Source organism: Sminthopsis crassicaudata, chromosome 3 (assembly GCF_048593235.1).
Source record: "Sminthopsis crassicaudata isolate SCR6 chromosome 3, ASM4859323v1, whole genome shotgun sequence".
NCBI lineage: Eukaryota > Metazoa > Chordata > Mammalia > Dasyuromorphia > Dasyuridae > Sminthopsis > Sminthopsis crassicaudata.
The window spans coordinates 330,263,718-330,290,760 of record NC_133619.1 but is presented as its reverse complement, the minus strand read 5'-3'; the positions used below and the strand labels follow the sequence as shown (position 1 = coordinate 330,290,760).

The 27,043-nt window shown below is 35.3% G+C and overlaps 1 protein-coding gene across 1 annotated transcript; it reads left to right on the top strand.

Moving 5' to 3' along the window:
• Positions 1-273: 273 nt before the first annotated feature.
• On the top strand, positions 274-26,655 carry MIX23 (mitochondrial matrix import factor 23). Its single transcript, XM_074301377.1, has 5 exons — positions 274-469; positions 12,047-12,172; positions 17,222-17,368; positions 22,784-22,843; positions 26,374-26,655. Exons 1-5 carry the CDS (start codon positions 419-421, stop codon positions 26,422-26,424), a joined length of 435 nt encoding a protein of 144 aa, XP_074157478.1. The 5' UTR covers positions 274-418; the 3' UTR covers positions 26,425-26,655.
• Positions 26,656-27,043: the final 388 nt, after the last annotated feature.

The window sequence follows — 27,043 nt, the reverse complement described above, 5'->3', positions numbered from 1 at the left end:
GTAAAAGGATCCGACAGCATACTTTTCAAGTTATGTGAATTTCTACATTGACACTCACTCTGCCCTCACGCCTGCGTGTTTGTGCAGTGGGATAGGAATTCAGCTAACTTTTTGTTTGTCACTTTAAATAAATCACTCAGCAAAACTGCCCGCGGTCCTTGACACAAAATCGAGGTGATCGGAAGCTCACAATTAAGTAGGAGAAAGGTGAAGATAGAGGAGTTGGAAGGGGTGTGGGGGAAAGAGGTCATGGGAGAGCCCGAGACGAGAGGATGTAAGGGGGTAATAATAAGTGAAGCTGCCTCCCGAGTTTGAGCCTTTCTTCCCGACCCAATCCAGATTTTCTGATCAGGCTTTGCTTCGGACAGCCTCGCTCCTCTGTGATTGGCCTCCGCCGCGGTCCTCGCGCCTGTCCAATATGTCGGCGCCCACTGGAGGTGTGAATTGTGAGGAGATCGCCGAGTTCCAGGTAAGGAGCCTCTTTGCGCCGGGCGCACCCCAACTTCCCAAGCCCGCGGGGCCCGTGTTCCCGCTTGGGCCAGAGGAGGGAGCCGGGTTCTGCTCGGGCGGAGAGAGGAGCCCCTTCCCTAGGGCCCTTGGAGGTCACCGAGGGGCGAGGACGCCGTCTGCGGGAGCCGGAGGGCCGCCCCCGGGCTGGAGGAGGGCCGGGGTCCCCGTCTGCAGCAGACTCCTGTTGGCTTGGGAATGGGGACACGGGGAAAGCGGGGCGGCTGGTGGCTCCGAAGGAAGCCGGGCATCGTTAGGTCCCATCCCCCCGACGTGGGGTCTCGGACCCCAGGCGTAATGAATGGGGCTTATTTGGGCTCGTTTCCCTCCTCCTCATTCTCCCCTCTGGCTAGTGAGAGAGGCGCGGTGCTGTGCGGGTGCGGAGAGAGGGGGGAGGAGGGAGAGAGACAGAAAGGAGAGTGTGCACGCGCGAGTGAGACACGTGTTTTCGGGGTCTGGGTGTCCTTTATCCGTCATCTCTTTCAGTTTTCTCTTCCTCCCCTGCTCCCTCTTCTCCCCTCTCTGCTTCCTCCTCCTGCCATACCAATTTTGGTTTTGGGGGTGGGGCGGAGAGTGTGTGTGTGTGTGTGTGTGTGTGTGTGCTGCTTTTTTGGGGCGTGGGGGGGTCTGAGTTTGGTACCACTTAGGTCTATTTCTCTTTCCCTGCCTCTCTTATCGCATACCCCGCTCCCTCGATTCCCTCTCTCAACACCCTCCACCCCCACCTCGTGGGGGTGGTACCACTTAGGGGGGTCTTCTGCCGCTCCCTGGCAACACTTAAAATGTGCAATTCAGGCGGAATAGAAAGTTGAATATAAAATTTGCCATTACAAGACAAAGGGATAAGGGAAAACCTCCTTCAGAAACCTACACTGGAACCTCGCAATGCCATTTGTCTTACTAGAGGAAAAAGTTGAAATGGACAGAAAGGAAAAAAAAAGCCTCTGCAATCCCAGAGTGTGCTCCAGATAACTCAAGCACTGTAAAGGAGTTTTGGAGTATAGTGCAAAGCCTGTTCAGTTATGGAAGGAAAATAATTCAGCATTTGAGCTAATGGCACAGTTTTCATAATTATGTGGACTTTTGGGGGGGGGATAGGATGTGTTTTTAAATGTTTTACTCCATACACAATGAAATTAATCACGTTCCATGTGTATGTAAACCTATTCTTTTTTTCCTGAGGCTGGGGTTAAGTGGCTTGCCCAGGGTCACACAGCTAGGAAGAGAGCAGATTTGAACTTGGGTCCTCCTGAATTCAGGACTGGTGCTCCAGTCACAGCGCCCTGTAAACCTATTCTTAAAATAAATGTTTATTTATGTGTTTGAGTTTAAGAGCAATCTGGATTTGCTAAAGAAAATTGAGTATTGAGCCTAAGTTTAAATATCCATTACACTAAATATTAGTATCACATATCTTATATAATATTACAAAAACCAGTAGTGGATTTTTGAGGCCTTTGGGGCCACCCCTGTATTTTGCAGATTAGTCTCCTGCAGCACTACAGGCAAAGGCAGCTGGGTGGCAGAATGGGTGGAACTCAGCCTGAAGTCAGGAAGGACCTGAGTTTGAATTCATACCTACTAGTGTCCTCACCTGTAAAACAGATGATAATAATAGCACCTACCTCCCAGGGTTGTGAGAGTCTAATGAGAGGGTTTTTGTAAAGTGCTTGGCATATTGTAGCTACTGAATAAATTGCTTATTCCAACCAAACGTCTTATCATTGATCCAATTTTATAGAACATGTAGTTGCAGTGATTATTCTACCCATCACAAGAGCTGCTATATTTTTGTATGTGATTTCATTGGTGTAGGCAGCTTTCAGGTAAGAAAGTTTCATCAGACCACACACATAGGTAACTGTTCTGCAAATTGTAGCCTTAGAAAGTTGTCCTGGGGATATGACAGTTATACAGCCATATGTGTTGGAGGCAGAACTTGAAACCCAGGTTTTCTTTAATTGAGACAAACTATTCACAATGTGTACATCAGGGGTTCTCAAAACTACGGCCTTCGGGCCAGATGTGGCCCACTGAAGACGTTTATGTGGCCGGCCTGTTATGGGAAATGGGCTGAGGGGCAGAGACAGTGTGAGGTTTTGTTTTTCCTATAGTCCGGCTCTCCAACAGTCTGAGGGACAGTGAACTGGCCCCTATTTAAAAAGTTTGAGGTCCACTGCATTTTAGTATACAGTTGGAAATGATCTTTGCAGTTCATTTTTAATAAACTATATGCCACTATTTGTTTTTATAAATCATCCAAATTTTACCTATTTCACTCTTATCTTAAATGATTTCTTAACCATGGCCATTTTCTTAAGTGTTTCTCATTAAGTTGTCATGTAAGTGTGGCAGAGTTGGGAGACTTCTTCATCTGATTCAATCTTCTTTTATATTGAGATGAACAAAGGAAGGCCTTGAAAGGTGAAATACTTTGATCAAGGTCACACTCCTGTTTGGCAGAACTGATTCTACATCCAGATTGTTTCTCCTGCCAGGCCCGTGACATTTCTACTATGTTATCAGAACAACCTTCTGACCATAGCAATGTCTCAGCCTACAGTCTGAGAACACTTCTCTGGCAGCATGTTTCATCATGAATCCTTTAGAATCATGCTTGATCAGAGTTATCCAGTCTTTCAGAGTTTTTGTCTTTACAGTATTGTTATAAATTGTTTTCCTCTTTCTAACCTCAGTTCTATATCAGTTCATTCACGTTTTCCCAGAGCTTACTGATACTTTTCTTATCAGCATTTTTTTTAATAGCACAATAGTAGTAGTATTCTTTCATAATCATATACCATAACTTGTTCAGTCACTCTGCAATTGATGGACACCTCAGTTTTCCATTTCCTTGCCAACATATGGTTCCTTTTCTCTTTTTTCGATCCCTTTGGGAGTATTGATCTACTCAATTTGTATTGACCCAGTATTGCTGGGTCAGATGATAGGCACAGTTTGAAAGTATTTTAGACACAGTTTCAAATTGCTTTCCAGAATGGATGAGCCATTTCAATATGCTGCTCTTTGTATAAGAAAATAATGTTACTAACTTGCCTTCTTGCCTCATGAGTAATAGGCTTTTTTACCCTTTCATCTGATCTTTTGTGATACACATTAAGAATTCAGTTGTCACTAAACTAGGAGTACTGTCCTTTTTAAAAATTGTATTCCGACACTTTCCAAGCAAATTTGTAGCTTCTCATGCCATATTCAAATCACCCAGGTTTCTCTAGTCCAGGTATCACTAATCTTAAACCGGAGGTTCTGTCCTGCTTTCTCAAAAGTTCAGGTTCTTGAAACATAGGATGATTTTTCTGTAGGAACCCAGAATTTGAGATCTGGAAGGGACTCAAATGTTTAATCCAATTTATACCATTACAACATTCTTGGGGCTTTACAAGAACAACCCTGTCATAGGATGCTCAATAGAGATCTAAAACTATCTACTGTGCATAAAGTTTTATTTTAAGTACTATAGATGTGGCAATTAAAAAATGAATTAGTTTCTACAGTCCAAGAGCTTTTATTCTACTATCAGTAGAATGATTTTGTTACTGTTTAAAAAACCTATGGTTAGGGAGTATCCTTTTATTACAGTTTTAAAAAAATATTTAATATATTTTTTTAAAATTTTGTGAGATTGTTCTACTTTATAAGTAACAGGTATGTCCCAACAGTTTTTCATCAAGTTTTCTTATTCTTTCAAGACGTGAAAAAAACAGAAGGGAAGGAAATTATTCTTGTTATGAACTTGAGCAATTAGGCCTTACTTCCTTCAGTGTCTGTTTCCTCATTCATTAAAGGGCATTGGATTAGATAATCTCCAAGTTCCCTTCCAGTGCTAAAATTTTGGAATTTGGTTTAAATTAAATTAAACTTAATTTAAATTAAACCACAATTCACTTGCACTTCTTTGTCCTGTATTCCAGTATTTGGTAGAGCAGAGATAATTGAATTTGGAGTCAAAAGACATGGGTTTGAATGCTGACTCCTAGAATGACTTTGGGCATGTTACTTTAATTTCTTGGGGTCTGTTTTCTCATCTGTAATGTGATAGTTCTAAAATAGATGATCTCTAAAGCTCAGATCACCTCAATGTTTTTCTCAGTTCTCTTCTTTGATTCACTCTCAGAGGAAGATAAAATGATGTTTCTAGATAAAATTAACTTCTATACTTGTGCCCTTGATTTTTATTTTTTATTATGGAGAAGCCTGTCCTTAATCTTCAGTTTCTTCCCCATTCCCCTTCGATAATATTCTATCTTCCATTCCCATGCCCTTCCTAGGCCTTTCCTATTCTTGTAATATTTTCTCTCTTACCCCTTAAACTCGGGACTCCTGCAGAGAGGTCCTTTCTTGATTATTACCAGCTGTTAGTGATTGTCTCACAATTACTTTGTGTTTACTTTGTATTTACTCATCTGTGTATATGTTGCTTCCCTTTAGAGAAGGTAAACTCTTTGAGAACAGGAACTGTTTTCATTTTTGTCTTTGTATTCCCAACCCCAAGCACTGTGTTTGATATGTAATAGATACTGATAAACAATTTTTGAATTCAAGCGAATCTTTTCTATAACATAAGAGTAACAAATTTCCATTAAAATAAAATAATTATGGCATATTTTGTTTATAAATAAGCCATTGCTTATTCAGACAGTCTTTTGAATAGGCAATGGCTTACTCATTGCCGTAGTATTCTTGCTAATAATTTTTCAAAAATTATTTCTCCTATGTTTTGATTATTTGTGAAAATATCATTTCCATAAAATATCAGTTGAAGGATCATGACCAAAGTTGGGTGTTTTGTAGATAAGAAAAGCAAGGTTAAAAAAAAAGACAAGGACTAAACTAACTATCTAGTTAAGGCCTTCCTTATTATGGAAACTGAGAGGGAAGTGAGAAAAGAATTAAATTAACTCTAAGGTTCAGTTTGAGTTCTTTCTGTGATAGAACTAATGGTAAAACCTCATCCACTCTCAGACAAATACACTTTCATTTTAACAAGAATCTTGGGATTTTAGAGTTGAAGTTGGTGACGCGAAGATCATCTAATCCAACTATTTAATTTTCTAGATGAGATTGAAGCCTAAGATCATAAAGTTAGCTTGTGAGAGTGCTATATTCGAACTTGCCTTTTCACTACAACATTTTTCACACATTTTCTTAAAGATATTACACAATAATTAGCTAGATAACATTCATAAGGAAGCACTATCTGTATACTAATTTATGTTCTTTCTTCATTCCATATATGCTGCTGTTGGAAAGGAAGTAAAAACAACCAAATCCATGTAATTTACACTAAAAGTTGAAAGTGTAAGACCAAACTTAAGCAAATCTAGAAAGTAGGGGAATTGGGATTTCTAACTTTACCTTTTAATGACTCCTTAATTACTGCTTTAACCAGTGGGCTTTAATTTCTTTGTTATCAAATATGGAGAGAATATCAGTTATTTATATTTTGGTATAATTTTTTAAAGCCCAATTCAACTGCTACCTTTTATTTCTAAGAAAGTTTTTAAAAATCTCTCACTAGTAATGATCTTCCTCCTTCAGTTCTTATAAAACAGTATCTTGCAATTCCATAAAGTGCTTATTTTAAAATTTTCCCTTTATACTGAAAGCTCTTTGAGAAAAAAGGACCATATTATCTAAATATGACCTCCCTTCCAAAGCTTAGCCATTATTTATTGCAATTGCTCCTAATAAAAGGCCTTTTCAATGAAAAGTTGCAAATGAAATTATACTTTTTATACCTCTATTGTTTGAGCAATTCTAGGGACATAAAATGGGTTAAGGCCTACAATAATCCAAAACCTTAAAATAGTAGTCATCTGTTGCATAGTTCATGTGGATCTATGTGGTCTTTCCTACTGAGATGCCCTTCTCCTTTCTGTGTTATAGTTCTGTGCATAGTTTGCTATATAGAGTTATCAGTGGCTATTTTCTTGTTTTTCTTACTTTTCAATTTGAAATCTTTTAGATCAGATTTTTACTAGATTCTTTAGATATGCCCTATTCTTGGTGAAAAGATCTTCATGTCTATATTGTTCAGAAATCCAAATAGAAACTCATGCAATTTCAAAGTTAGAAGGGAATTTAGTGGCTATTTAGTTCAACCCATCCCTTGCCCAAACAAGAATTCTTTCTTTGGTATATCTGACAAGTGGACACCCTATATCCTATAGACCTCCAGAGAGAGGGAAACCACTCCCCTTCTTACCACCGTCGTAGCTCATTCCACTTGGGAAATTTTTCTTTACCTTAAGCCTAAATTTGTATTTTGTAACTTCTAATCTTAGCTATAATATTCGGGCTAGCTTTCTGGAGGCCTTGTGTGTTGCTCCAGAAAGGTCTTGGTCTCAGGAGAGTCACCACAAAGATGGACAAGAATAGAGTCCTGAGTCTTTATTGTCTCCTTCATAGTCTGACCCAGTCTCAAATTTGACTTTGTCCCCAGTTCTTACATACTTTATTACAATTACATCATTACAGTATACTGAGTATAAGCCAATCTAGAATGATTGTCATTATATCAAACTAGAGTGATTATATCATTATATCATACTAGATATATGTGAACTAGAGAAGCATTATCTCATCAATTCCAGAGTTAACACCTTGTTTCAAGAACTCCAGAGTTCTGGCCCTCTACAGTTTGCTCTTGAGGACCATAAGGCCCTTTAAACCTCATATGACAAGAACTAGAGGCTCTTTGTCATTGTGATTGTCCTCTTTATTTTCCATTCATTTTCCAGTTTCTAGTGACTACAAAAAGGGCTGCTACAAACACTTTGGCACATACAGGTCCCTTTCCCTTCTTTAGTATTTCCTTGGGATATAAGCCCAGTAGTAGCACTGCTGGATCAAAGGGTATACACAGTTTGATAACTTTTTGGGCATAATTCCAGATTGCTCTCCAGAATGGTTGGATTCTTTCACAACTCCACCAACAATGTGTCAGTGTCCCAGTTTTCCCACATCCTCTCCAACATTCATCATTGTTTGTTCCTGTCATCTTAGCCAATCTGACAGGTGTGTAGTGGTATCACATTTAACTACCTGGGCAAGTTACTTAACCTTTTTTTTTTTGCCTCAGTTTCTTATTTGTAAAATAAGCTGGAGAAAGAAATGGCAAAACTAGTGTCTTTACCAGGAAAAGCCCAAATGGGGTCATGAAGAGTTGTACGTAACTGAAATGATCAAACAAAATCATCTATCCCTTTAGTAATAGTTATAAAATTTTCCAAGAACTGAATCAAGCAAGAAACATTTATTGAGTTCTGGTGCCAGTCACTGGACTGAACTCTGAAAATACAAAGATAAGTGAGAACAGTCCCTGCCTTGGAGGAGCTCATTGTTTATCCTAAAGGAAAATTTGTTAATTAGGTATATCTAAGATGTATGCAGAATAGTTGCAAGGTAACCTTGAAGAACCAGCCTCTACCATCAGAGTAGCTGAGGAGGCCGGAAAGACTTCTGAGAAAAGACAGCATTTTAGCTAGATATTTAAGAAAATCACAGTTTCTAAAAGGTGAGTTAGGAGTTTAGGCCTGTGTGGCTGAGCCATGGAGTATGTAGTAAGGAATAATTTGTAGGAAGGTCAAAAAGGTTAGAGCTCAGATTATGATTTAAATACCAAAGGACTTTATATATTTAGTTCTGGAGGAAATAGGGAGGCACTAGTGTTGGATAAAGTGATGACATCAATTCAGTTCAGTTATAGCTATGAATCAAACTAGCTCATTATACTTTGTAAATTCTCTTGTACTTCTTTTGCAGGCATTTTTTTTTTCTCTATCCCTATAAACAAGCATTTATTTCCATATTTATTCTCTTCTTTCCAGGCTAAGGACTGTTATTCTTGCAGGAAAAATGAAAAGAAAATTGCCTAATCCTATTCTTTCTTTTATCCTATTTCCTCCTAAATAGCTAAAGAGGAAAGTCATCCATTAAGCCACCTTATTTTTTGTGTTCAGATGAATTCAGTAAAATTAAATATAAATCCCATCTAGGTCAGGACTTCATAGAAGTACTTTCTAACTTCCTTCTGTCTGTTTCACTTCTCTCCAAAATTGCCATAATTTGGTAATAATAATAATTAGATATAATTAGGCTGTGTGGCTCAAATTGGTGAGAGGGTCACCAATTTAATAAAAAGCTGGAGATATCTCTAGGAGCAAAGCAAAAGTTTATTATACGTTCTTCCAAAAAGCCGGTGTTCCTCCATTCGGGAAAGCAATCGAAGGCATCTTTTGGGACAGATTTTACACTTTAAATAGTCCCTAATGCATATACCTCTTTCACCACTGACCATCATCCTCATTGGCTGAGGGTCTTTCTTATATTTTAAACTAGGGAACTACCCAAGAACTTAAACTTGACCAATAAGTACATAGTTGTCCATATTTGATCAAAATAGGGAGAAAATGATGTCATGGGAGTATAGCAGGAAGGGGACTTAGGTATGTCCTTGAGTCAATGCTCAAGGACCTTCAGGCCTACTCCAACTGAAGTAGATGAAGCCTTTCTCGATTTTCACAACTGTCTTGAGAGATCTCACCTCATCTCATTCAAAGCAAAGCATTTTGTTCAAGCATCAGCTTGTCTGTCAGCAGCCCTCTCTAATGTTAATGTCAGATCAACAAGAGGAGTATTTTGTTAGTTTGTAACAGAATCACCAAATAGCCCTTTTCCTTTCTTTTTTTCTTTAATCATTGTGGAATAGTTTCTTTCCTCATAGTACTCCCATAAGTGGCTGAGGAAAAGCATGATCAAAGTGTAGTAATTGAGAAGAATAAGAGTTTTTAATCCTTTTAGTTTTCTCAGTGGGAAATAAAGAAAACAATAGTTTTCCTTATGTATTTTATAGGATTTAGAACTAGAAGAGGCCTTAAAGATCAATCTAGTCCAACTCTCTTACTTTATATAAAGTTAGGTAGATTAGTTTATAGAAGACTGGGTTTGGAGTCAAGAAGACCTGAATTGATAATCCTGTCTCAGATACTTGCTGACATTGTGGTACTGGACAAGTAACCTTTTTTAGTCTCAGTTTCCTCATCTGTGAAATGGGGATAATAGAGACACCTACTTCACAAGGTTGTTATGAGAATCAAATGAGATAATATATGTAAGTTGTTTTGTAAAGCTTAAAGTCCTATATAAATGTTAAGTATTATTATTGTTTTACATGTAAAAAAAGAAAAAGACTGAAGCCCACAGTGGGTCACACAGGTAGTAGATCACAGAACTAACATTTGTGCCCAGGCCCTGATTTCCAGATGTAGCATACTGTTTGTGGTGTAGAGATGCCATGCCATTATCATGTAGATTTGACTCAGAGAACAGAAGTAGGAGCTATGGACACAAAGAGGGAGATTTTGGAACCATATGAAGAAAAACTTCCTAAACTAAAATTAGATCTGCTCAAAAGTAAAAAGGGAATAATTTAGAGTCCTCTTTCCATTATTGAAACTCCCTACAGAACAGAGAGCCACTGATTTGGGATGTTGTACAGGAGATACATGTACATATACAGGCCATACATAGTGAATTCTGGATTGACCAAGATAATGAAGACAATTGAAGACGAGAATAGTATAGAAATTAAATACTACAGTTCCAGTACCTCCTCTACAGGGAAAATTAATGCCAGTTAAACCTAAAAACTTTCCAAGACTTTTAAGTATAGCTTTTGGATCTCCTTTTATAGTTTCCCTTTCCCTTTTACAATTTTGAGATTTAGCTAATTTATTAATAATTGCCTAACTCAAAGGATTGTTGTGAGGAAAAAGTTTTCAAAACATTTTATGTTCTGGAAACATGATCTGGTACTGATTATATACTGATGTTATATTCAGAAAGGGAAGAAAAAAATTCATTAAAAATGAGAAATAAAGGTAATGTATGTGTTCAGAAGAATTTAGTGAAATTAAAAGTCCATATTAATGCTATGCTGAATTGATATGAGTGGTCTTCATAGAGGAGAGTTTTAAGTTTACCATTGAAGATAGACAAAGTTTAGAGGAAGTCACTCCAGGCTGAGAAAATAGTTTGAGCAAAGTTTAAAAATCAGAAACGAACAGATCATGCATTGAGTAAGACAGTAGTATCCAAAAGCCAAAGTTGGCTTCAATTAGGAGTTTGTTTTACATTGTAAGCTAGCTTTTATTTAGTGATTAGTATTGGCCCTTCCAAGGCTATTTATTTCAAGGATGATAATGAAGACTAAGAAAAGGCTTGGACTTGGCAAGTGTTAAGGAATGGAGTCCTGATTCCAGAGTATAAAAGATTTGATTTAGTGCAATAGTCAATACATAAATGACACTTGAGAAATTAGCAGTGAAAGAAAAGACACAAAAAAGAGTTTATTAACATCAGGGAAGTATTTTGAGTTATATTAAACTGGATGATTGATAACTTATTAGGTGAATTCTAAATTTCATTCCCAGTTTCTAGAAACTAAGAAATGGAATAGGAAGCGGGATGGTGGAATATAGCTAGTTAGCAAGTGAAATTATTTAAACACCACAGGATAAAGGAGAGCTATGCCTTTTTTCACCTCCAGCATCATATCTTGATGGCTTAGATCTCTAGAAAGTTATTTGAACTAGGTACCAAAAAGATTTTAAAAATTTGAGTTAATCCTACTCAACCAAAATGCTAATATCTTAAAGTTTCAAGTAGGCCTTTTTTTATTGTGGTGGTAGTTGTACTGATGTTTTACTTATGTTTAGATCAAACTTATCTTTCGATTGTTTTAAGAATTACTTAAGGTAAAGTAAAGGTAAAGTTTTCCCTCTACACACAAAAATGTGCCTATTGTCAATATTCATTTTAAAAAGCAAATTGTGATATAATGTATGGTTACTAAAGAATGAAGAAAAGTTGAGAACAGGGGACATAGTATTTTATCAAATGAACAAATATAATATGGTACAGAAGCCTTAAAAAAAAAAAAGAAAAAGAAAAGAAAACATTTAAGAAAGGGGAGTTTGGGATTGAAATTCTTTCAGGGATAATCACATTTTTAGTATTAAATATACTTCATACCCCTCTACTGACAAAGCTTGAAGCGCCTCTCTAACTTAGTAAATGGTCTTCAAGAGTGTTGTGGCCTAACCAAAATCACCCTGGGGAATTCAGTTTAGTGAGAAACCACTCTAAAAGTCAGCCAGCTTTTTGGTCTTTGCACAATAGATCCATAATTCATTATTAGACCTGGGCTTGAAGCCTTTCCAGTTTGTTCTAGGGCCGGCCTAGCAGAGCTTATATTCTACTGCTATAGCTTTTGCTAACTGAAAGTTATTCCTTGTCACAGTCAGCTAATTTTTAGCATCAAGTATAACTTTTAACTAATTTTAAATAGCACCCATCCCACCCTCAATAATTTATTTCCTCTGCTTGCCATAATTTTCCCAGCCCTGATATAAAGGGACTCATAGTGTCCCTTTGCATTATTGTTGCTTTATTGCTCATTTGCTCTTTGATTTTTTTTATTCAGACTATTATTCTTTTATTTTTCAAATACATATAGGAATTACTCAAGGTGATGAGGACGATTGATGACAGAATAGTACATGAATTAAACACTACGGTTCCAACAGCTTCCTTTGCAGGAAAAATTGATGCCAGCAAAACCTGTAAACAACTTTATGAGTCTGTAAGTGTATCTTTTGGATCTCCTTTTCCAATTTCTTTTAACTTTCCCTTATAGGCAAAATAATCAAATTAATTATTTAATTCAACTGGGGGTAGGGGGTGCTAATTAACTGTCCCCAAAATTTCCTTTTCTATACCTGAGTAGATTCTGGTCCACCCTTTATGAATCAAAGAAAACTGGGGATGTGAAGAAGAAATAAATTCCTACACAAGAGCCACAAGAGCAAATCAGTGGTGGTTTTCAGGAAAAACAGATGCTGGAATAGTATTTATTATATGTCCTCTATATGCAGGCTTTGTCATAGCTACACTTAGTGTTCTGTTAGTCAAATCATACATATATTTTAAAAGTTGGATAATGATAATAGGAAGTGTTTAGTTCAATATATTTTCTATTAAGTTTAGTAATACTTAACAGGCATGGAAAGGTATTTGAAAGAATAATGAGAACCCAGAGAAGTATAAAAGTTAGATTGGAGTTCCTTAACCTTTTCTTATATTTTCTTCAAATTACCCATTACAAGAAATTGCAGCAATCAAGGAAAGCAGAGAAAGATGAGTCCTCCTCTCATGACAATGAAAAAGGGAAAGTAGTCTATTTCTGGGACATCAAATTGTTTATATTTAAAGAGCCCCTACCAAAATTAAACTTAAATAATAACTTCTATGTTTGCATTAGCAAGCAGAAAAAAAAATACTTTATTATTCCCCAGCTCTTTTATTAGTCTTTATGCTGAATTTGATTTTAGCAAGATCACTTGCTTGTTTTATAATTAAGTTCTATTTTGAGCTCTTTCTTTGGCTTTGAAGTACTTTAGTGAAGATAGCATTTCCTTACAAACCAAAATCATTTTTAAAATTATGAAAGTATTTTCAGTTTGGATAATTGTCTCTAAGGACAATCCAAATTTTGAATTTAGTTTTCATTGGCTGCAATAGTTTTAGTTCTTTTAAAAAATTGTGTGTGTGTGTAAGTAAGTAAGTAAGTAAATTATTGCCTATTACTTCCAGGTAACTCAACAAAGTGGCCAACTTCCTTATCAGGAAGACTTAGATTTATGTCCCATCCCTGACACAGACTGGCTATGTGGTCCTGGATGGATCATCTAATCTCTCAGTCCTCTAACAGTTCTCTAGGACAATAATTTGTGAAAAAATTGCTCATCTACATCAGTAGAGGAAATTTCTCTCTGAGGAGCTCCTTACATGTACAAAATGACAGGTCTTGTCAAAAAAGGAAAGAAAAATTATTGCATACTATTTTGTAGGCTAAATCTACAAGAATCATCTATCCACAAGCTTACTTTCTTTTTCCACTTAGCTATCTTGGTACAATCTGAGCTTCTCAGTTGCCTATCTATTTTTTGAGTATGAGTATCATGTGCAAATTCCTGTAATATCTATTACTTTTATGATGATAGGTATCATTGATTGTATTATTATCATAGAATGAAGAGCTGGAGAAGTTACTTGAAATTCATTCAACCCACCCAGGGGTTTAGAAAAGGAGGCCTTTTCTAACATTTAGGGTTAGGTAAAGTTACTTGTCCAAGGTCACACAATGGCAGTGGCACATCCACCACTAAAACATGTCTTCTGACCCCTTATGAGTTGTTCTTTGCATCACGCAACCTGTGCACTTAGTAGCCTTGGGTTAGAGAAAAGTTCCTAATCAAAGTGTCTATACCAATATTTCCATATGAGTATTCACTTGGACTTGGGCAAGAAACAGAAGCTTGTAGGACCTGCAACTTCCCCAATATTCTTTTGGATCCTTAACCTCAGACTTGTCCTTGACACTTCTTCAATATTCTGGAATTTGAGAATGATGCTGTTTCTAGAAGTATATGATGCCTCTTTCAGCTATCCCATAATTCCAGTGAGCAGGTTGGGCCAAAAGTGTTGGGCCAGGGCTGACCTTGGCATGGAGTCTAGGAGATGAATGCTCAGGAAATCTATAACTGTAACTCTGTCTATATTTTAAAGCAAGGGTCTGTGAGAAGGTTTCAGGTTGTTCAGGAACTTAGGGGAAAATATTACATCTTTATTTCAGTGTAATTTGTTCCCCTTATAATTCTATTTATTTTGTTTTATGCATTTAAAAACATTATTCTGAGAAGGCTTGAGATTTTCACCAGACTGTCAAAAAGGTCTGTGATCCCCAAAAAAGTTTTTTTTTTTTTAAAGTTCTCCATGCTAGAGGGAAAATTCATAGCTCTCTTTATATGTGATATTTACTAATTGAGCAATCCATGTATGTCTGGCTACATAAAAGGATATAACTTAAGATAAGCTAGCTATGTGTATATGAATGTGTTACACCCCTATGGACTACTGTAACCTGGTAGCTCCCCTTTGAGCTACTCTTAATGCCCGTCTGTCGACGGCACGGCTAGGCCACACTTAGCCGATTTCGGGCACCAACCCGGATCCCATAGAGACAGACCACCATTAGGTAAGGGTGAAGCAAAGAGAACTTTATTCTGAGATAGCACATATTTATACCCCACTGATGATATGGGGGAAGGGGGAAGTCCTCTAGGAACCTGGCATAATGGGATTGGCCGAGAAGAAGGAGGGAGGCGTGCTAGGCTTTGAGAGCACTGAGGAGGGAGGCGTGGTACCTGGAGTCAGACACCGCCTCTTGGGGCTATGCCCCACCTCCAAGTAGGACTTGCTTGCGCCTCAGAACCTCTTATCCCTCAGATCCTCCCACATGCCTTGAACTGCATTCCTTGCTTCTAGAGGCTTTTTAACCCTTACATGAATGTATATGATTATTGTTTTTTGAATTTGAGTAAGATTTATATAAATAGTATATGTGTTATATTTGGGAACTCCTATGCATAGTTATACATCTGTGCACAAATCTGTGTGATAAACATCTATCCATATGAAATGAGAATGTCTTGTAATCCCATGTCCCTGAGAAAATGACAGGAGATCACTAGTATAGGTAAGAGCAAAAGGAACTCTGGGACTATATGTAGGTATGGTAGAGTTTTTGTTGGTTTTTAATTGATTTCTGCTTTCTTTCTGCTTAGAAGTTCTAGACCTTGTTCTCTGAGAACAAATTTCCTTGAAGATATAGTTTGGTTTTTCACTGTACCTGTTTTGGATTTTTTTTTAAGGTCTTAGGAATACTTCTTTATTGGAGATCATTGGAGAAAGTGTTTTGAGGCGTAATGAAATATTGATTGCTTGGAGGAACTTACCCTACTTTCAATGCATGACTCTATATGTTTTACATTCTTTCCCCCTAGAATGACCATAAATGCCCGTGAATTTTTAAAACACCTTAAAATGCAAAATAATTACTGTTGACATCATCATCTTTGTCACTTAAGATTGTACTCCTAAATACATTTTTTCTTTAATATAATGCATATGTTAGAAAAAAATTACTAATTTTGCTTTTGAAATATGCATTACTTCAATGTGCACATCTTTTGTTGCTGCTTTTCGTGAAAAATTATTTCAAATGGATTTTAAATAACATTTAATTTAAAGAAAGAAAGAAGATGTCATAACAGAAACATGTTAACTTTTTTTTTTTTCCCCTTAAAAACTGACTAAACAAAAGTTCCAGGATGGTAAATGTTTGGGAGGTAGAATAAGGCTTATTCTATCCAAAAAAATAAGATGTTATAATTCTTTGCTGTTTCTCTCCCACCTAAGGCTAGAGAAGTCACTGTTATTGTAGTGACTTAAAAGCAGTAGGTGAAAAATTGAGATTCAAAATGATATATGAGGGAGTAAATAATCCAATTCAAATTTGATGGATAGATATGGAATAATTCCTTTTGTCTGCTTTTGAACACTATTGCTATGGTTTCTCAAAAATTCTGGTTTTAGAACTTCATTCTACCAGCCATTGAGATCTTTTAATCCTGCTTAGATTTCCTTTCAAACATCACATCTAGTTGTTCAGACCTTTTATAATTAATTATTTTTTACTTTATATAGCTCTTTCAATCACAGGATTCTCAAGGGTTGAATTGTTTGTTGTGGCAAATCTGTTGGCCTTGAAAATTTTTGCTTTGTGGGCATTTCTTCCTGTCTTTTGTGTGCTACTCAATTGTTCCTACCTCCTTGGGGACACCTGTGGTACTCCCACAGATGTTCCACACCAACACAATACTCTTGGGTTTTGAAAGCTGTGGAGAATATGCCATTCATATCTTGATTTTATATATATAGACACAATTTGAGAACCAGTGTTGTCTAGTGGATAGAGTACTGTGCTGAGGAGTCCAGAAAATCTGAATTCGGGTCCCACATGAAACATATTAGATGTGTGATTCTGTGCAAGGCACTAACCTAATGCTCCCAGGCGGTTCTCCAGGAGTATAAATTGTAGAATAGTTGCAAATCTGTATTTTCAGAGTTTCCTTACCAGTAATTTCTTACAGCAATTAAATTATAGGTCTGGATAGCAATAATACTATAATACTAATACTGATAGTAATAATAGATTTAGACACTTGAACTCAAAGGTCTGATCACCACAACACATTTTGATTATTCAGTGCTACCACTAGGTGCCACCAAGAGAAGAAAAAATGAAAGATGAGAGAAGGGAAAAGATAACTTTGGGAAGTATATCCAACAGCACCTTTCAAATGTCTCTTGTTCTTTCCTTTCCCTCTTTTCTACCCAGAATAAGAAAAAATGATATGGGAAGAATTGGATAGAAAGAAGGGAAAGAAATGAACAGAGTAGCCAGATTAAGAATTATGAACTATAAAAGCAAAGTGAAGAAGGGGGAAAGGAAGATAGAGGAAGAAAAGAAGAATGACAGAAACAAATTCTATAGAAACAATTGGTTTTTCCTCCACAGGCTTTGATTATTACAGATTACCAGAACTTCCACATTTTTAACAACTTGATTTTCTTGCCTTGTTTCTTCTTCTATAAATAAGAATAATCTATTATTATTATTATTTATCTTCTGTACTAAAAGGTTATTTGAGAATTTGTCTTGAAATTGAAGAATATTTTTAAAAAACTTTTTTGTGGGGTTTTTTTTTTTTCTGCTTTTTTCTTTTAGTTGATGGAAGCTCATGCCAGCAGGGAGAAAGTAATAAAAAATTGCATCGCTCAGACGTCAGCAGTAGTAAAGACTCTTCGAGAACAAAGAGAGAAGGATTTGAACAATTTAACATTATTAAAGCAAATTAGAAAAGAGCAAACAAAGGTAAGTAGAGGCATACATTTTTTTTTCATCAAGAGGTGTCAGCATTCAAGTAACTGGAAAAAAAGAATAAGACTTTAAACCCACAAACCTTGAAAACAACTAAAAAGTGTTTATAAGTGATTGTGTATGTAGAGTTATATTTCTGATATCAATTCATAGATCATTTAAAGCAGTAGTTTTCATAATGTGGCTTGGTGATTCCTTGGGATCCCCAGCAGACTTTAAGGGAATATTTTCATAATAATGCTGGGACATTCTCATTTTTAACATGGTAAATACTAATAGATGTAACACATATAAAGAAGAGCTTTTTGTGAAATTCATAATAATGTTTAAGAATATAAAGGGGTTCTGAGACTCATAGTTTCAGAAGTGCTGATCTCAAGAAATAGGAGCTATATATTAATTTTAATAAAGTGATAACAAAGTAGCTATGTATATTTAACAAGAATTTTGTTATTTACTGTTGCATAGTTCGTTACTATGTATTTTGTTCTTTTGGTTTTTTGCTTTTAATAGTTTCATGTCTTTTTTGGGGGGGATAAAGTATTAATTTTATTAAAATGCAAATCAATGAACTAATCTGCCTTTTAGTAGCAGTTTAATTTCAGTGTTCATGTCAATTAAAATAGTTTTCAATTTATTCTTGGCTGGAAGGAGGGTGGTATTCTGAATTCTAAAACATGAGCCTCCCTTTGCCAAAACCCTTTGCCTGTTCAATATTTCTTAATGCTCCTGACTTTTCATTCACTTATAGATTCTGGAATACATTTAGTTCTTTACCTGATAAAATGTGACAGTGATAAAAGGTCTTATCCCCTTAAGAAAGCAAGCCTGATGTCACTTTCATAGCAGTATTTGAGTTATTTACTTGTTGGAATATGCATTATCTAAAAGTCCTTACGCCAGATAGAAAGAATAGCACATATATATATGGATACTGTTGTGTCATATAAAATGAAAAAAAGAGATAATTTCAGATAAATCTTAAGATTTTTATGAACTGTTAGAGTGAAGTGAGAAGAACAAAGAATATTTATATAATAACCATATTGTTTAAAAAAAAATCACCAAGAAAAAAATTAAGAACTCTGTTCAGTGCAGTGACCAACCACAATTCTAGAGGACTAATGGTGAAACATCTTACCTAACTTTTGACAGAGAGGTACTCAAGGTACAAAATGAAAATTGACTGTGTATATTTAATAAATTTTAGTTTAATTTAATTTTGATAATAGGGAATTTTCCTAAAACAATAATCATAAAATAATCCATAAAATGCAATATACAAAATAAAATTGGTAACATGCAAAACATTTTTTCTCACTAGTAATTCCCTAGAATTCTATCAACTTTTGTGTTAACATTTTAGTAAAAGAATCATCAATTTCACACATTTACTTTCCATAACGTGTACCATGGATACAGTACAGTTAATAAAATTCTTAAAACTAAACTTTTTTTAAATTAAATCTTACTTTCTACTTGTCAAGTGGCAGTATGAAGCTATTCTATGCTATGCTGCCTCAAATCTTTCTATCTGCACTGCCCTCTGAAAACCCAGGAGAAATTTATGGGACTTTAGTCATTGCTATTATAAGATGCCAAGATTCACAAAGTCTTGACATTATCCAGTATTATGTCCTGGTGGATACCAATGAGACATCATGAAGGATATACCAACTTGATAATAATCCATCAGCAAATGTCTACTTCATGGCACTGTTTGAAGTCCTTAAAGGTCTCAAGAGTACTGGAGCATATTAGTAAAATATCTAGTATGATTCTAGCCACTCCCAAACTTGTGTGCATTTTGCACCTCTTTTTTTTTCATGTGTCGTGTTGCAAAAGAAAACAGAACAAAAACTCCACAAAGAATAATAAAGTTAATGATGTATACATCAGTCTACATTTAGATTCTATCATTTCTTTCTCTAGAGGTGGGAATAGCATCTTTCATCATAAGTCCTTTGGAATTATCTTAGATCGTTGTATTGTTCAGAATAGTTAAGTTACAATTGGTTATTGTACAGTATAGTTGTTACTGTGTACAAGTGTTTTGGTTCTTCACTGTGCTCACTTCATTTCACATGAACTTACATTAGCCTTCCTGGGCTTTTCTGAAACTATCTTGTTTGTTATTTCTTATAGTACAATCACATGCCACATCTTGTTTATTCACTCCCCAATTGTTGGACATTCCCTCTATTTCCTAAGTCTTTGCCATCACAAAGAGAACTGCTATAAATATTTTTTGTGCAAATAGAATTTTTTCCCCTTTAAAAAAATCTTTGGAATACAGATCTAGCAATGGTATTATTATTATTATTATAGCTTTTTATTGACAAAACATATGCATGGGTAATTTTTCAACACTGACCCTTGCAAAAACTTCTGTTTCAACTTTTCCCCTCCTTCTCTTCCCCCCCTCCCCTAGATGGCAGGTAGTCAATGCTATTTTTTTTTTTTTTGCTTCTCTTATCATTTTCTATTAAAGCTTTTTATTTTTAAAACATATGGATTGATAATTTTCAGCATTCACTCTTGTAAAATTTTGTATTCCAAATTTTTTTCCCCTCACTTTCCCCCATCCCCTTCCTAGATGGCATTACATCAATATATGTTAAACATGTGCATTTCTTCTATACATATTTCCACATTATCATGATGCATAGGAATGATCAAAAAGGAATAAAATGAGAATGAAAACAAAATTTGCAATGGTATTGTTGGATCAAAGGATATGCAGTTTTATAGCTCTTTGGGCATAGTTCCACTGCTTTCCAAAATGATTGGATCAGTTCATAACTCTACTAACAATCCTTTGGTGTCTTAATTTTTCTGCCTCTCCATCATTTGTCATTTTAGCCAATCTGAGATGAGAGATAGTATCTCAGAGTTGTTTTAATCTGCAGTTCTCTAATCAATAATGATTTAGAGTATTTTTTCATATGACTACAGTTAGCTGTGATTTCTACTTCTGAAAATCCATCTTCATATTCTCTGACTACCTATCTGCTACTCTGCTTGATTTCAGTTCCACAAACAATATTCATCTTCCCTACCCTACTCTGCTTTGTACTAACTAATATCTCCCACTCCACTTTCCTCCTCCCTTTCATAATGTCTCCTCCTTTGTATTGTAAGCTCCTTGAGGGCAGGGCCTGCCTTTTTTATTAAGTATAGTCACTGGATATTACTGTGTCTGGACAGTATAATAAATGTTGATTGGATTAGAGAAGAGTGATTGGTTGGAGATAAGAATCTGGAATGTTTCCCGGATTGGAGAAGCATAGAAGTCCATGAAATCAGGAGTTACATGCATACAGGATTACACAATTTTATTGATCAGTTAGATAAAGGTCCTTGGCCAAAGATAGGTATGCAGGTACAGTAACACCTCCCAGCAATAGTCTATAAAGATATTTTATATCTTTATTTGCTATTTGACATAAATATCAATCCTGATATTTTCTGGGACTTCCTAGTGGAAAAAAATAAGGATGAAAGAATTCTGAGAGATTCGTTAATTGTGTCTAGGATTACTCCTATGAACCACGTTTCAAATTCCTCTTGTCCCAGACTGCTGTTTGCTGAGGTATTCATTGTATGTAGTGATAGATGGCACAATTCAAGTTATACATTATACATTTCCACATTCTGGTCAATGATTACTTCAGCAAAATAATGTATTCCTTTAAAATGTTATTGATTGAGGCAGCTAGGTGGCGCAGTGGATAGAGTACCAGCCCTGAATTCAGGAGGACCCGAGTACAAATGTGGTCTCAGACACTTAACACTTCCTAGCTGGGTGACCCTGGGCAAGTCACTTAACCCCAGCCTCAAAAAAAAAAAAAGAAAAGAAAAGAAAAAAAAATGTTATTGATCTTAGTCAACTCTCATCCATGCCTCAAACCAGTTAAAAGATTAAACAAAGGTTTGTGTTTATGTCTCTCCTTCCACCCCCTGAATAATTTTCTACCTCCAGTTGTGATGAGGAAGTATGTTTGCTTTTAATTTTTTTTTCTCCTGATCTCTTTTCCCAAATACTTCCCTCCACCCCCAGAAGCAGTAACTCTGAGAGTTCCATAAAACTCACTGAAGGAAAGAGGGGCAGAAGGTGGGTTGAAGGAACTTTTTTGTTGAAAATTGCAGGGAAAAGGATTAAAGCACTCCTTCATAATTTTCAGTTACATTTCCCTACATCAGGGGCTTCTAAGTTTTTCAATAATGGGTCACATGCTGTGGCACTAGTTGAAATGTTTGCTTTTCCATTGAAATTTTATTTTTCCAAATATATACACAAATAGTTTTCAGCATTCATTTTTGTTAGACTTTGCATTCCAAATTTTTCTCCTTATCTTTTCCCTCCCCGGGACAGCAGCTAATCTGATCCAGGTTAAATATATGTAATTCTTTTAAACATATTTCCATATTTGTCACATTGTGCAAGAAAACTTGGACCAAAAGGGGGAAAAAAATATGAGAAATAAATAAACAAACAGACAAAAAAATGAAGATACTATGCTCTCTGGATGTGGATGACTTTTTTCAATGCAAGTCCATTGGTATTGCCTTGATTCATTGCATTGTTGAGAAAAGCCAAGTCCATCACAGTTGATCAACACATAATCTTGTTACTGTGTACAGTGCTGAGATGTCAATATTGATTCAACCATTCTGGGAAGCAATTTTGTATTATGGGTTAAAAAGTTACTAAAGTATTCATACTTTTTGATCCATTGGTCTCATTATTGGGTTTTTGCAATAGAAAAATTGTTGGCAACAAAAAAGGACCACATATGCAAAAACATTCATATGCATTAGATTTACGTATATAAACCCATGATCTCATTAATATGAGTAATCTCTCAAGAGGTGCAGAGAGTATCCCATTTATACTGTTTTTGTAATAACAAAAACTAAAACCACTTGAACAAAGTAATGTATCTGTAAGTTGGAAAATGGCTGGTTGTGAACTATGCATATAATAGAATATATTAAGAGACATATAAGACAAATATGAATTATTCACAGAACTATGGAAAGACTTAGGTGATCATATTACCCAAGTGGTTTTTAAAAATTGCTACATTTTTCAGGTGAGATGCATTTGACTCCAGAATCTAGACCTTGCATTCATGACAATAATTTTATAGTCCACCAATTTCATCCTAGCCACAGCAGCAATTTACTTGCATGATTTCTATTTGTTTCAATAGAGTCTGCTAAAAGGGAGGAAATTGTATTGTATTATTGTAATGTAAACTAGAAAATATAAACACTTAAGAAACAAATGTTTCATGTTTTATAAATTAAAAGTTTCACATAAATGTTCTTTGATCTAGATATTTTAATTTTAGCTTTTATAACTTCATATGTCATTCCCTGTTTTTTTTTTTTTTTTCCCTACAGTTGAAATGGATGCAGTCAGAACTGAATGTTGAAGAAGTAGTAAATGATCGGAGCTGGAAGGTACTACACAACATAATCTTTGTTCTGCTTGCTCTGGTGTATTTATTTTTGTTAGTTGGCAGTTCTGTTTAGTCTGGCATGATCGCAAAATGGGGAATGAACTGACCATCCTAAAACAGCAAAGTCAGAGAGAGAAACATTGAAGAATAAGAGCCTTGTTGCTTTGAAGAGGAAAGAAGAGATGTGAGACTGGATTTCTCTCTCACCTAAGGTGGAAAAACAACCACCACTCCTGAGCTCAACCTCACAGCTGATTGGTGTGGAAGTTTTTACTCTTGCTATTTCAGATTTGGGTCCTTTCACCCTTAGGCAGTTCCTGTGGTTTCCCCATATTAGTTCTGTACAGAATGTGAACATGATGGACTTTAACTCCCTTGTAGCTCATAACTTATGAGCTCAAGTGATCCACCAGCCTTAGCCCCCTCAGCAGGATATACCCTCACACTTTGTTGTGGTGCAATTTTTGTAACATTCTTGGCACTAATTTAAATTTTAGCTAATAAGAATATTTATTTTATTACAAATGATTAGCCTTTTTCATCAGAGATGTATGACCTTTCTAAAATTTACTTCATAAATAATCACTCTATCATGGCTCCTTATTCTCCAATATCTATAATTATAAAACATTTATTGTTAGAAGTTTCCTAGGTCCAAATTAATACCAGTACAAACTTATCCTTACTAAAGCTCTGAAGGGTTTTTTTTTTTTGTTTGTTTGTTTTTATTGAAAATATTTATTATTTATTCAAAGGCTACCTTGAAATTATTTTTAAAAATATATATATAAACATATTTATATATAAATAGGTATAGGCTAATATTTTTCTTTAACCAGGTTAGTATTGCTTAATTTCTAAGCCAAATTTCTCTCCAGTATCATAGCAGCTCATATTTACCACTATTACCAGAAAAGGACTCTAGTTATGGACTTAGAGTGAGAAGACCAGCTTCCAGTCCTGTTTTGTGTCTCTTATTCACTGTATGAACCTCGGACAAAACACTTAGCCTCTTTTTGCTCCAGTTTCATGGGACTTCTTCAAAATAGTCTTTTTATTTTTATTTTGTTTATTCTCTTTTTGGAGAATAGATTTCCCAATAGTATTTTATTTTTCCAAAAACAGATATAATTTTCACTTCATTTTTTGTAAGATTCTGTGTTCCTAATTTTTCTCCCTCCTTCCCTTGCCTTTCCCCTTCCTAAGAAAGCAAGCAATCTGACAAAGAAAACAATGTTTTTAAGTACATAAAACAAACAGGATTACTAAGGATTATATTATATACATTGAAGTAATTATTGTAATTTTTAAAAAATAAGTTGACAGACCTTCAGGAAGAAACACTATAGTAAGTAATTTGACGCTCCTTCCTTAGAGTTCTAATATTCTATGATTAAAGAGCTAAAGATTGGGGGGGAAAATAACTTCGTTTAAAATGAATTGCAGTATGACATATTAATTCCTTAAGTTGAAGATAATAAGGAAATACAAGACCTAGGATATACTATAAGATATTTAATGTGTATGGGAATGCCTGCCATCTAGGGGAGAGGGTAGAGGGAAGGAGGGGAAAAATTTGGAACAGAAGGGAGTACAACGGATAATGTTGTAAAAAAAAAAAAAATTACCTATGAATTTGTACTGTCAAAGAAAATGTTATAATTATAAAAATTAATAAAAAAAATTTAAAGAAAAAAAGGAAATACAAGAGCAATATAATTCTTACTTCATGCTTATGTTTCCATTCTTCTCTCATTTCTCTGCAGAATACCCTATGCTCTAGTCAGTGAATAAACTTTTATTGGGTGCTTACTCTGTGCTAAGTGCTAGATAACAATAAAAAACAAAAACCAGGCCCTTCTCAAGATGTTCACAGTCTGCTGAGGGCAATAATGTATCAACAACTTTGTACACATAAGTTTGTATAGGACAGATTATGGATAATCAACTGAAAGAGGACCCTAGAATGAGAAGGGGGAGAGAAAGTGGATCAAGAAAGGCTTCTTGTAGAAAGTAGAATTTTTTAGCTGAGACTTGAAGGGAAACCAAGGAAGTTAGGAGGCCGAGTTGAGAGAGAATTCCAGTGGGCACAGGGGACAGCCAGTGAAAATGTCCAGAGACAGAAGATGGAGGAACTTCTCTGAGGAGCAGCAAAGAAGCCAGTGCTACTGTATCTCAGGATCAGAGGGATAAGAAGGATTTTGAACTCTAAATAATTTGTTGTTATTATTGTTGTTTTTCCAAATAGAGGACTTTATATTTGATCTTGGAAGCGATAGGGAGCCATCGGGAACTTTTTTTTTCATATTGAGCTTTAGGAAGAGCAGTTTGACATCAGTCTTGGATATAGGCCACCCACTATCTAACTGCTTCCCTTCTGCTTTCCTGACTTTCTGCTTTTACTATTGAGTCCTTTTCTGAATACCTCTCTCCTTTTTGCCTTATTCAAGACTTAGCCTATATTGTACTACTGACACTTGCACCTCTTGATTAGCTTTATCATCAAAGATGACCTCCCCAAATTTTCATTTAAAAATAATCACCCTTAACTCATTTGTATATGCTTTATTTTTTCTGTGGTTAGGAAAGGGGGAAAATTATTTTTAATTATAAGAATGCTTTATTGTTAATGACATTCAAAAAAAATTAAGCATTGTACAAGTATCATGCAGTTACTATATATAAATAACATCTTTTCTGAGTTGATTGCCAAATGATAGACTGAACAATATGCTTAAAGGATTACATGTTCATGAAAAAGCACTGTAGCTTTGTCAATCAAATACTACAAATATAATATTTTATCAGTATAGAAGTAGATGTGTATCAAATTGGACCAGGTAATATCATTCATTCTACTTGTATTTTTTTTTTTTTTAAATAAAATACTGATTTTTTACTTTACCTGAGATTATCAGAACTATAATAGCTATTAGTGTCTATCAACAGGTACCATTCTTAAAAGAAAATAATTACATCAGAAAAATAAAACTACTCAGTCTCATTGTATTCCATTTAATTGTATAAAATCCCTAGGATATGTTACTGAGCAAATTGTCTATATAGTTTTACTTTTCTTTATGAGATTTCCTACATTCATTACAGTATTTACTTGGATTTTATTGACTCCTGTTTGTTTGCTCCTCCCTGCAAACACTTACACACACACACACACACACACACACACACAAATACTTCATGAATCAGTTGGAATTAATTAGTAAAGAAACTTTTTTTTACTAAGGAAACATTTTCTAAGTCTATGAAACTGGAACAAGATCAGGATATTTTTTAAAATAGTATTTTATTTTTCCAAATACATGCAAAGATAGTTTTCAACAATTTGCCTTTGTAAAATTTTGTGTTCCAAATTTTTCTCCCTCTCTCCCCCACTTTCCCCTTATAGCAATCCAATTTAGGTTAAACATGCTACAGAATATTTTTCTTATACAACCAATATTTCTTTTGATTTGAGTCACTAGTTTTACAGAAGACAAGTCAATGATTTTTGTTTTTGTTTCAAATAACTAGGTATTTAATGAACGCTGCAGAGTTCACTTCAAGCCTCCAAAGAAGGAATAAAGAAGAATACTAAAGGAGATAGTCATATCCTAAGAGCTGAGCAAGACAGACAAAGGAAGGGCAGGGTGCTTAGAAGGATGATTTCTGAGCCAACAGACCTTTTGTTGATTTCAGGCCCACTACGCCAAGACCTCAAATATAAATAATTCTAATAATTATGGAGAAATCAACTGCTATTTTATACTGAATCTGTGAAAAAATGTTTTGTAACTATTAAAATAATTTTCAGACTGAGTGTACATATCTTTTATTTTCCATATTGAAGTAATGAATTCCCTTTAAAGAAGTATGAACACTTTCAGTAGCTGAAATTCAGTCATTTTTGTGTTATACTTATTTTGTACGGGGAAACAATAGGATGGAATGTTGAACATCTTTTGGGATATTAAGAGTTTGAACCTGATATTTGAATTTATCCTTTTATTTTTACAAGAATTTGCTGGTTAATGATAGACCAGCAAATAATTAAAGTAGTCCTGTAAAACTCAAAAGTACAGAATGTCAAAGCTGTCCAAGTCCAAAATCATCAAATCCAATTAGAGTGCCCTTGCTCCTTGTTGTGATCTTTGGTCAGGGTGTTTAAATTCTTTGTCCATTTCTTCACTTCATCATGCTATGT